A 13,121-nucleotide genomic window follows, 5' to 3' on the forward strand; every position below is an offset into this window, starting at 1 on the left:
TTATTATTAACATCTGACCTCCATGGAGTCGGAGACTCATCGTGGGAGGTACACACTATTGCACACAATGCTCATCCAACCGTGCTTTAAACTGATTCAATGTGTCTAGACCCACAACACACTCAGGCAATGCATTCCACTCACCAACCACTCTCCATGCAAAAGAGCCTTCTTCTCACTCCTCTGCTCACACCCTCCTCATACAGTTTCCAGCGATGGCTTCATTATGAAAAGTATAATAATAATATTAACTTATGTGTTAATACTAACACTTGCAAATAATTGTAATATGTATATGTATATCTGATAAATGCTCAACATAAAGTCCTTTAACTCATTTCCCACCCCCTATTTTTTTAAATACAATTCATCTTAAATGAAAGTTTCAGTGATTATATTTTATTAAAAAATGCAAATTTATCAGATCCAAACTGCTTCCTATGAGTAATTAACTTTTGAATATTTGCTTACCAGAGGCAGTACTTGCAGCATGATTATTTCAAATTTATGATATGATTTATGAATTCAGATTTATGATATATTGCATTAGCAATGAAAAGTTTTCCTTCTCCCCACCATTTAGATCTGTTATTTGCATTATATTTTAGAGTTTAAAAGGAATTCAAAAATATAATAAAATTTTAAATGGAATGACTACTGTGGATTACTAAGAGAATGAATTTTATATTTAATATCAATAAACATAAAACATAAGGTATATAAATATATTTCAAAATCAGTTTAACTAAACAAATCACAAAATTTAAATTTTGTTAAGTTTCAATTTTACACTTCACTTTTGATATTAATTGCTGCTAGTTGCAGTAAAGGAAAAAAACGAGATATTATAAAAAATGTTTTAAAAAATTCTGAGTGCTGAGCTGTGATCAAATTGCAACAAAACTGTCCAGCTGCAAACCATATTTAATAATCAATTGCAACTTATTATGTTCAAGTATTTGACAATCATTGGTGGTATGGAAACAGTGCAGTATATCTGGTGCTGAATGGTAAAACAACACAAAGCATTGTACCATATCAAATATCTTACTCTTTTTGAGGTTTTAAGGGATGAAAAATACGAGTTACCTGGAGAAAAAACCCTCCACCTCTGTATGAGACTAGTAACTCACCTTTAGTCAAAAAAAACCAGATAAAGATTTTATCACATCATGGACGGGAATCGAACCGAGGTCTTTCCAACCAAAGGGCTTTGTCTATACTGACTGATCTACAGTCTTGAAATTTACTCACGGCATAATTTTACTATCAGTTTTAATTATTGTAATGTAAATTGAAAAGCACACTTTTGTTTTTAAAGTTTAATGTATTACATAAAATCAGAAAAGATGATTTTAAATACTGGATTTGTCTAGGTAATTTCCATTGTAAATTATCTATCTTCACCTATTGAAATACCTATCCTTGAAATCATAAGGTTAAACAACTGAATATGATGAAAACATATAGTAAGTATATAACTTAATGTATTATAAACAGCATTAATGTACATATGGACATATGGAATGAACTTCTAGATACATATATGAAGTGCAGGTATAATTGTGATGTCACATTTTATCTATTTTTATATATTTTACTACAATGAAATAATATAAATGAAAGAGTAAATTACAAAACTTTAACAACAGTATACAACACTTTAGAAATTACTAAGTACTTAAATTCTCTAAAAAAACCTTTTACAACTCTGCAGTTGAACCTCGCCAAGACATTTGTCCAAAACCTGTGCTGTATGTCATACTGCCACCAAAATAATCTGAAGGAGGAAGAGGAGGTCCTGATGATCCAGAAGGTGGATGATATTGTCCTTGAAGATAATGATTCAGCTCTTCTTGAGTGTCAAAAATCATCACAATGAAAGGTGATCCAGGTACATGTTCTCCTGACCATTTAATTTCAATGCGATAATCACCAGGTTCTGTGGGATCATATTTGCACAAAATGGTTCGATCTTTTTGGCTTTCACGTTGCATTTCCACTCTGAATGCCCCTATATTATTAAAAATGCAAAATTAAAATTTTTGTGTAGTATTAGTTAATTTCAGAAAAAAAAAATCCCATTCACTAGTACATGCAAAATCATGAAGAGAGAATTTTATTAAATGATTACAGAATCTTACATTTTGACATTGCTCTAATAATCTGAACAAAATGAATATTACATTTTAAGCAGGTTGATCTTATGGCAATGTGTGGACGGGGGAAGTTAAACACTAGGAGAGACTTGATATCGATCATCCTAAATAGTGTTAATTATTGAGATCGTACAAAACTAACTCCCTCCCATAATGTTTCAAAATATGATACTCTACAATGCAGAGGATGTGGGAAACCCAGTTTAATTCCATCTAATCTTCCCTTTCATGGTAGGCTCAATGGGCTGTCATGGCCAAGTAGCTTACCGACTTCTTCTTAAAAACTGATACTGCTTACAATAGGCAGTTAATCCTGTGTATATTGTGTGCTATAGCTGTAAATAGCATGTATTCTTCTCACTGGTTTGCCTGTTTTTGCAGGATGAAAACCCAAGTTTCCGTAAGGAAAAACCCTGCCACCTATGTATGAGACCAGCTCAGTAACATTTACTGAGCTGGTCTCATATATAGTGTGTGGCGATATACATTCATCTGCTGTTAAAGGAAGGGGGATTGAAAAATGTGTGGGGGTAGAGATATGGGAGAATTATTGGTGAGGCAAGGGGCATGTGAACTTTTTTGAAAAACCTGGGTTTTTCTATATTATTAAAGGTGGGCAGAGAATACTTTGGGAGGGAGTGAAAATAGAAATTTTTTGGGAAGGGGAAGGATATGATGAAATAAGATCAGGGAGTAACAAGGTGTGAGCCATTTTGACAGTGTGTGTTGTCTTCAGAGCTCGTGGGGGAAGTGGAGGCTATGTCATGCTGGCGTATCTGTGTTGTTTCCTATTGGTTGGAGTCATGACTTGATAACATAAAGTTGTCATGACTATTTTATGTTATGGAGCTTCCAACTCTCAGATATTATGTAGGGCCAGTAGAGGTTTATTGAGTTTTTGTCACATTTTATGGCTATCGTTTCCGATATTCTAAGCATTGTTTCATTTTCTTATATGTCTATTATTATGGCCTTGTCGATTTGGGGGGTATGTTTTTGTTCAAGGGCGTGGACTGTTATTTCTGTTTTCCTTGTATTTTGTATTCTGTTTTTCTTTTGGTTGTTGAGTTTTTTAATGTTTAAATGTTCTGGAATAAGAATGTTACAGTCACAGAAGTGTTCTTGTAGTCTTGCCCATAAAGATCTGATAGTGGAACCTGTGTAGGTGACATCACGATCTTTTTGGCAAGGAAATTTGTAAACCACATTGTGGTGTTCTAGTATTTCTTTGTTTTGTTATAGTACTTAATGAGGAATTAAGTACTATACCCTATGACTGTAGCCTGTGTGTTCATGGAGCCAGTTTGCCTGCTTGCAGGATGAAAAACTCCAGATAAACTGGGGGGGGGGGGGGCCCTGCTGTCCATGCCCAAGACCAGCTAACTTGGCTATGGCTGAGAAAGATCCTTAAGCTCCTCACGTCGTCAACGGGAATTGAATCTAGGACACTCCTTTCCCAGGCATACAGTTGCAAAATGCATAGCCACTAGGCTAACCAGCAGACAGTTTTAGAAGCGTTGTCAATTTTTTTTTTTGGTTCGTGGTAAACACCAGCTTATAGTCGGTGTGTTTGAAAATGTATTTGTAGGCTTTGTATGTGTTCTGGATGTATGTCAGTTTGGTGATTTTTTTGTTTTGGGAAGTTTGTTTTGTTTGTTGGATTGTTTTGATAGGTTTTTGCTGTTTTGTTGGTGTAATTTATTAGCAGTGTTGGGTAGTTTCAATTTTGAAAAATCTGTGTTAACTTCTTTATTTCTGTGTTGAGATAATTACATATAGTCTAAAACTTGTAAGCATTTATAAGAAATCAGTCATCCTAGCACAGTTTATAAAATGCTTACAAGTTTTCAACTACACGTAATTATCTCAACACAGAAATAAAGAAGTTAACACAGATTTTTCAAAATAAAATGTGACAAAAACTCAATAAACATCCACCAGCCCTACATAATCTCTGAGAATTGGAAGCTCCATAACATAAAAATTAGGTCATGACTCTGACCAATAGGAAACAACACAGCTATGTCATGCCAGCTTGGTGTTTCTGTCTTTGGTGTATCTGTGATGTTTCCTATTGGTCGGAGTCATGACCTAATTTTATTAGGTCATGACTCTGACCCCCCCTCGAGCTCTGAAGATGACACAATGTCAAAACAGCTTATACCCCCCACTACTCCCACCTTATCCCATTCTTCCCCTTCCCCAAAAAATTTATTTTCTCCCCCTCCCATAGTATTCTCTGCCCACCTTTAATAATATAAAAAACCCAGGTTTTTCAAAAAAAGTTCACATACCCCTTGCCTCACCAATAATTCTCCCACATCTCTCTATCTCCACACTTTTTTCAATCCCCTTTCCTTTCAATCATACTTCCTTCCTTCCTTTAACAGCAGATGAATGTATATCGCCACATGGTGAGACCGCTGAATAAGAAGACAGCCAGCAACATCCTACAAAGGTATGTCTGAATTATTCCTCTTATATATTTTTCACATATCTGTCTATATAAAACATCAGTAATGCCCTAAAATTTGAGTAAAAAGTTAATGACATTATAAAAAGGGGAACTCCTAAACAAAAATAAGCTAAATACCCATAAAAATAATATATGATATGGTAATTATAATAATAATGGGACAGCATGCAGAAATAATAACAACAGTAAAGAAAACTATTTACCTTTAGGACCTCTGATACGGACAGTTAACTGACCTGCTCCTGCACCCCTAGTGTCACAAATGAACCTACTCTGATAAGTAGCTAACACTCCTGGTTCAATACCTGGGCCATACACTCGAACTTTTGATGCATCAGGAGCTCCAGCAATGCGAAGTGTAAAGGGACTTCCTATTTATAAGAAATTTCTATGTTATTGGTTATATATGTATTTATTTTTCAGTATTACCAATAAGATTTAAGATTAAAATCACATATGTAAAATGGTGGGAAAAAACCTACTGATTATAAGCAAACATAAGTTAAAAAATAGAATATTTTTGATACTTCTCCCAGGCATCTTCAAAAAAGTTACAATACAGTTCAAATTACTGCAGTGTGCATAAGCAAAGATTATTAAATTAACTGCAATGGAAAAAAAAAAAAAAAAAAAAGGGATGACCTGACTATTATTATTAAGAGAGATATCCAGGGAGTCAGGGACTCATCAAAAGAGGCCACATATCACCCATACCAACTGTCATACCTTTTTTTTTTCTTGTATTCATTCAGACTACTTGCACTCATCACCTCCAAAGGCAATCTATTCCAATCACACACACACACTGCTCTATAGGATAAAAATCTAGTTCTCATCCCTTTCTTGACTGCAATCATTCTCAACTTTGGCAGACAAAATTAGAATTCTGCCAAGTATAAATATTACATGAAAGTTAGTGGAAAGGTAGAAGGTTTACAGAAATTTGGAATATTATGTTCCAGAACAGTCCATACAGTTCAGGCTTTCTGTACATAAAGTAGAATCTAACCTAATACTGCTTAATCCCAGATGCAGAATATCTTTTGCTCTGGAAGGTATAAGCAATTTCAGCCATAGTCTACAATGATATGCTTGATTAGTCTTCTTTATACCTGTCTCTGATAGTACTATGTAATTCAGAGGAGGCAGCAAAGCTTGTTAAGAGTATACCATCACAAAAGTATAGTAAAACAGTGTGAATGACACAAAGTGATAACTACCACAATTCAGTGTGTGCAAGCACACATCACAAGTTCATCTGGCATCTATCTAACAGCACAGGAGAGCGTCTTTATCCAGTCTGTCCCTAGAAAGGATCATAAAAGTCAGCCATCAAATGATCATCTCACTATCCTCTTCTCAATAATTTCAAAAGTAATGGAGGAGAAAGTCATTAATAGTGAACTTCTTCACTACCTTAAGGCCTGTCAATTAATTAATGTTCACAAATATACGTTCATCACTCTTGCTTCTCAGCAAACTTCCTAGCCAACTTTAACTACCTTTGGACACAAGCTCTGGTTTTAAAATAATCTCATGAAGAAAATCATGAGGTTATTCAAATCTGGAACAGAAGTCTTACCAAGCCATAACCTCAAATCCTATTCATAGTTTGCTGACATAATTATTATTATAAAGACAGCTCCATGAAGTCAGAAGACTCATCCCAGGAGAGTCATTATTCACACAATATATCATACTTATCCTTAAACTCAGTCAATAATGAAGCATTAAAAACTATTCACCACTCTCCAAACAAACAAATCTAGCCATAACATCCCTTGCTAACTACACACTTTTACACAATTTCTATGGGATCCCTCATTCTCTTCCTTCTCATCGTGTACTAAAAAAATCTTCAGCATTAATTCTATAAAATCCCTTTAATAACTTATATGCTTCCATTATGTTTTCTCTTTTCTTTCCCAGATTCCATCAGGAGTTTGTAAATGCTTTCCATTGGTTCCTTATCCTTGCTACTGGTCTTAGTGCAGCAAAACTCTTCTTCTCACATTGTATTAAAGTTGATCTCCTTCATGTATTTTTAGGATGATCAGGCGTTCTCTTTCCTTGTGGATTCCATTCCAGGACTTCATGACAGATTTCTTCATGATCTTTCCTAAGTGTATGTCCAATCCATCTAAATTTTTGTTTTCTGATTTCAAAGTTGACTTTTTGCTGATTTGATTTTTTCCAGGGTCTTCATTGGTAATAATTTGTGGCCACCAAATTTGAAGTATGCCATGCAGACATCGGTTTATGAATGTTCATAGTTTTTTTTTTTTGTATTTCCTTTGAAACCAGCCATGTTTTGCATCTATATAAAATAACCGATTTAATAGATGCATTAAATATTTTTAATTTTGTATCTGTGTGAATATGTGTGATATATTCATGTATGTATGTGTGTGATACAGTTTGAAAGGACTGTAACAAATACCCATCATGCAGCACTTGGCATTGGAATTTGTTATATCCTTCCTGTATGAGGTTTATTATCTTCTGTGGCATCCTTTGTTTTGAAGTGCATTCCACACACAATCTCCAGCAACAGAATAAAAGGCATTTTCATAATCCACAAACAGTAAACATAAAAGAGAGTTAAATTCATCTAACCGATCGATTATTATTCTTAAGGTATCAATGTGGTCTATACATGATCTATTTAGCCTAAAATCAGACTGTTCTCTTCTCATGCCCTCATCTAAAATATTAAATTCTTAAAAGAATAATTTTGCAGAAAATTTCGTGAATGACACATAGCAGGTTTATGCCCCTCCAATTATTATAATTTCCTAAATCTCTTTTTCTTTGGTATTTTTACTATTATCTATTATTCTTGTATTCCAATCACCAGGGAATGTCTCTTTTTCCCAGATATCTTGGAATAGTAGGTAGGGCATATCTGTGATTGTTGTGGTGTCAGATTTTAGAGCCTCTGCCGTGATACCATCATGTCCTGCTTTCCCATTTTTCATTTTTAATAGCTTTTTTTAATCTCAAATTTAGATGGTGGGTTGGTATCAATTTTTAATTCATCTACTCCTTTTTTTTTATTTCTGTTTGTCTTCTATCACTGCTATTGTTGAAGATTTGACTAAAATGTTGTCTCCACCCTCCAATTGTTCTTCTGTTGACACTAGAATTTTTCCATTGAGATCCAGAAAGTCTTCTTATAATACTGTGTAACGCTTTACTATTATACTTGTCTGCAGCTTGTTGTACCCTAGATACCAGTTCTTCAAATAACTGCTGTTTATCCTTTCTAAAACTTGTCTTAACTTTATTTAAAATATTATTATTACTTGTTTAAGTTAAGGGATATTACATCCCATATAGTTTCTCAGCCGAATAAGAAACTCAAAGAGTTTCGTGCCGAATATAGTAAAAACTATATAAAGTTCGGCGATTCCAAGCGTAAGCAAATACCTGGATACTGCAGCAACTGACCCTAAAGGTAGTGCAAGCTGAGGCAACTCGTGTCAAAGGTGGAACAAGATCCGATCACTATTCTTGATATTTACCCATAATGTGAACTTAGCTCCTAGGAGCTGTATTATTGTTCGACATTATGAGAGAAGGTCACTACCCAGACCGGTTTCAACCTTTATTGAGGTCTCATCAGTGAGTAGGCAGACCTAGTTAATATCAAGTTTGTAGCGAACAGAACTTACAACCTTTCTACGAGTTTTGCCATGAGGTGTCCTAATAAATTATTAGATATATGAAGAGCCAAAGGCTTCAATTCGGCGACATATAACTTGTTTAAGTTAAGGGATATTACATCCCATATAGTTTCTCAGCCGAATAAGAAACTCAAAGAGTTTCGTGCCGAATATAGTAAAAACTATATAAAGTTCGGCGATTCCAAGCGTAAGCAAATACCTGGATATCTAATAATCTAAAAATATTATTATTACTATTATTATGTGACACCTCCAGGGAGTCAAAAGACTCCCTGGCATCTTCTACAACGAACTGCAACTTCCATCATCATCTACATCATCATCACCATCTATTTTCTCACACAATCACAAACATCCATGCCCATGATGGGATTTGAACCCACAGCCTGTTTTTGACTGGAGAGCAGATATACTAACCACTTGGCCAACAGGTCATTTATCTTTAAGTTCAAAAAGTTTCCTTTTGGGGAGTATTTCTTGCACATAATTTCAGTTTTATTTTTTTTCCTTTCATCCACTAGTCTCCAAATTTCTAGCAATAACCATTCTTCTTTCTTTCTTTCTTTTAGCATATCCTAAAACATGTTCTGCTGTATCATTAGGATCTTTTTTTACCTTTTTCCATTTAGTCTCTATATCACCATTCCTTATATCCTCTCCTTTATCAAAATTAATATCCATATTTTCCCTTAACTTTATTTTAAACTCATTACAGACTTTTGCATTTTGTATTTAGCAATATCAAATTCTGTCTATTAAATGTTTTCCACTGATGATTTTTAAAAAATATAAAACCTGCACAGATCCTATTATTAGGTAATGATCTGAGCCAATATCAGCATTTCTTTTATTTTGGATATCTAATAAAATTTTCCTGCACATTTGGCTGATGGCAATATCATCTACTTGATTCTGTGTTTTGCCATTTGGTGATGCCCAGGCTGCACAGTTCCACCAACAGTTCACCATTTACATTTCTCTCTCTCCCAAACCATGCTTGCCCATCACATTCTCCTGACCCTCATTATTGTACCAACTTTAGTGTTGAAGTTACCCATGAGAAGTATGCTCTCATTACCATGTGTCATCATTAAGTCTTATCAACTAGACTGTAAAACTTTTCTTTTTCTTCAAAGGAAGCATTCTCAGTTGGGGCATAGCACTGAACAACTCTTATCCTTCCAAATTTAGTTTTAAGATTTACTGTTATTATTCATTCTGAAACTACCGCACGGTTAGCCTAGTGGCTTTGTGCTTCACAACCATATGCCTGGGGAAGGAGTGTCCCAGGTTCGATTCCTGTTGTAGACATGAGGAATTTGAGGATCTTCCTCAGGCTTAGCCAAGTTAGCCGGTCTTGGGCACGGTCAGTAGGGTTTTTTCCGCCAGTTTATCTGGCGTTTTTCATCCCGCAAACAGGCAAACCAGCCCCATGAACATATGCCTCTACAGTCAAAAATATATCCCCCCCAGCGGCAGACCAGGCGACGGGTCGGTTGGGAGCAGTACTAACAAGAAGTCGCATCTAAAAGTAACACGCGGACCCTGCATGGGAAGCGGGAATAACGCATAGTAGAAGAAGAAGAAGATTCATTCTGAAACTGGTTTCCAACTCCATATTGATGTATATCAGTTCTATTAGGCATTCCTGAATAAAGAAACACATTTCCACTGGAAAAATTTATTCTACCAATACCATCCCATCTTATTTTGCAAACTCACAATAATTCAATTTTATATTTTTCCATCTCCTTTCTTAGTTGTGCTAGTTTTCCTGTTTGATAGAGTGTTTTAACATTCCATTGGCCAATTTGTGTCCTAATTTTCCAAGCTTTATTTGATACCAAGGAGTCTGTTCGATTTCTGCATTTATCGGACTCGAAAACAATATTTAAATTTTCAGAGACTTGCAGGTTGTTAGCCCACAGAGTTCCTATTCTGGTGGTAGAGCTGCTACCTCAGCATCCAGAAATGCATTTTATACACAAGCATTTACTCTCATGTAGATGTTTTGGTTGTACCATTGATACCCAGTCACCAAAGCCTCGTTTGTGATAACAGGTTCTACCACAAGAAGGTGAGGGTTGTATTTGAGTGAGAGAGAGAGGCTATATGTTATATATCATGAAGTCAAGGACTTCATAATATTACACAATTACCATCCCTTAGAACCCTCTTTTTTCTTTCTAACAGCTAGTTTTTACAGCCCACAGACCTTCAATCTATTCCCATAGGGAGCATTCTATAAATCTACCACAATCATTGTCACTCACCTTTGGATCCTCTCCAACACTTCTTCATCCCCACAAAATACAGGTGACCAGATCTGCTTTATTAAAGGTCTCATTATACAAAGTAAGCGAATTACTAAGGCAAGATCTATCCTTCACAAAACCGTATTGGCCCTCATAAAAGTATTGTATTCCTATCCACCCAGTCCTGAATTCTGTCATTCATCAATTTCTCCAATGCCTTAACCACCATTCAAAACATGAAATTCAAACTGAATTTGTGCAAGCAAATAAAACAATTTATATTCAAAAATTTCATTTAAATAACTGTTGTGAATAAAATTGCTGTTGTCTAAATTTTTTCAAAAAATATTTGTATTTTAAATACCAGTTCTGTATCTGACTGACATTGGTTTTCAATAAATTTATGTTAGGTGGTGTTAAAGTTTGCCTTCCTTAGACTTGCTCTTTTGATAAAATAACATGGTTGTTACTCTTATTATTATTCATGAACTCTGTGGAGTCATAACTCACTGTGGAAGGTCCTACCTTAGGCAACATAAAGTCTAGCATCACTCCTTAAACTTATTCACCATCTACATTCTCAGACAATGCACTCCAGGCTCCAACCATTCCCCATGAAGAAAATCTACTTCTCACCCTCTTATTCACCATTTCCTTTTGCAACTTCCAGGGATGACCTCGTGTCCTTATTTATTTCTATTTACTATCATCCCAAGATCTAAACGCTTCCTCCACTTCTTCAAAGCTCAACCAAGAGAGCAGGCAGCCTCATATCTATATGAGGTGTTACCCAAAAGCTTGGGGAATATGACCATAATAAAAAATTGCCCTAACTGCTATTTTCCACCATCTCCTTTGAAGTAATTCCCTTGGGCATGTATACAGCGATCCCAGGCAGTTTTTTCATGATTGCATGCATCCCTGAAAGTCCTCAAGTGTGACTATGTTGAGCACCTCCTGCAATTCTTCCTGGATCTCCTCAATTGTGTCAAAATGATGCCATTGTGTTTTTGGAAGCCCAGGAACTGTGAAACAACAAGTGATATGTGAGCGAATGTGTTGTCATGGTGGAGAACCCAGTCGTCATTCTTCATTTTGTCTGGACATTCACCTATGATCTGCAGGGATAGCCTTATGCACTTTTGAAATGTTTTCCAGTATGTTGTGCTTGTCAACGGTTGTCCAGAACGCTCATCATTGTCTACAGATAGATGTTTATCTATCCTTGAAGTGTCTGTACCAAAAAAAAAAAAAAAAACGTTTTGCTCTGGCTCATTGCATTATCATCAAATTCTTCCTGAAGCATTTGGTGGGTTCCTGCAACAGTGTTTTTTTTTTTTTTTTAGGTTGAAGCAAAATTTGATGCAGATTCTTTGCCCCTTAAAATTTGTCATTTCAGCTGGAGAAGAAAATCACCAAACCACTCAAACATGACGTTACAAAAATATATAACTCAAGAATGCAGCCTCTTAGCTTACTGGCTTCTGGCATAATGATTTACAGGATACTGCTTGCCTCTTATAGCAGCAGAAAGTTCTATACTACAACCAGTTCCCTATAATCCAACAACAATACCACTGATAACATAAAGATTTTGCAGGTAAAGCTTTAGAGCTGAGCACTGAAGAATTCCACTTGAAACTTACCTACTCTCTGATACTGCTCTCCAAGACAGAACAGCAGATCCTTAGACAGTAAAGTCTAGCAATATCACTCCTTAAACTTATTTTTAAACATTTTCCAATGAAGAAAATTCAATTCTTACCCTCTTAATTACTATTTTCTTGTTTTTTCTTAGTATCCTTGATTCTTATGTTCTCTCCACAATGCTGCACCTCAAGAAATACAGTTCACTTATTACTGTAAGAAGTATCCTCTGCTCAGTTTACATTGCTATAGTTAAAATCCCCTATAATAATCACTCATTTTGCATTTGTCAAACTAAATTCCTCCAAGTAACCTCCAGGGGATGTTTCAGATTGTTACTTGGAAATTGTGCTCTGTTATTAAAACATTTCAGAGGCAATTTCACTTTAACCTTCTGCCCCAAAAGAATGCACAGCAACAGCTCTCAAGAACTCTACACTAAACCAACCACAGGAACTCTAAAGCATTTAAAAAAAGTTTTTTTCATATTTTAAAATTGGCCACAGCAAGCACATCATTATGGGGGATTTTAACTATAGCAATGTAAACTGAGCAGAGGATACCTCTTACAGTAATAAATGAACTGTATTTCTTGAGGGGCAGCATGTTGTGGAGAGAACATAAGCCACAGCAAGCCCAAGTGTAACCATGCCTGCAGCATGAAGCAAAAATGGCAGCAATGAAACAGAGAAATGACAAAACGCTTTGAGTCTCACTACTGCAGACAGACCTCTTGAAGCTTTAAAATGCCAAAGCTACAAACTAGATCTTATGGAAAAGAAAGAGAGTTTACTATGCAATTTTTGTTGTCAGTGGACTCATGCCAATTGTGCCAAAATTGATGAAATGGAGCTCAAACTGAAAGGAAAGCAACCTCAGCTAGTAATTTTCTGTCCCC

At 35.5% G+C, this 13,121-nt stretch overlaps 1 protein-coding gene across 1 annotated transcript in view; it reads right to left on the minus strand.

The window, feature by feature from the left end:
- Positions 1-1,703: 1,703 nt before the first annotated feature.
- jbug (filamin-type immunoglobulin domains fbug) overlaps positions 1,704-13,121 on the minus strand; it is an 879,391-nt gene continuing 867,973 nt past the window's right edge. The window contains exons 50-51 of the mRNA XM_090401914.1: positions 4,839-5,006; positions 1,704-2,014 (exon numbers count right to left, since the gene is read on the minus strand). Of these exons, the coding sequence (XP_090258040.1) occupies positions 1,704-2,014; positions 4,839-5,006 (479 nt within the window). The remainder of the gene's footprint in view (positions 2,015-4,838; positions 5,007-13,121) is intronic.

The sequence above is a fragment of the Typopeltis vanoorti genome, chromosome 12 (genome assembly GCF_054136105.1).
Source record: "Typopeltis vanoorti isolate ZY-2024b chromosome 12, IOZ_Tvanoo_1.0, whole genome shotgun sequence".
NCBI classification, from domain to species: Eukaryota; Metazoa; Arthropoda; class Arachnida; order Uropygi; family Thelyphonidae; genus Typopeltis; species Typopeltis vanoorti.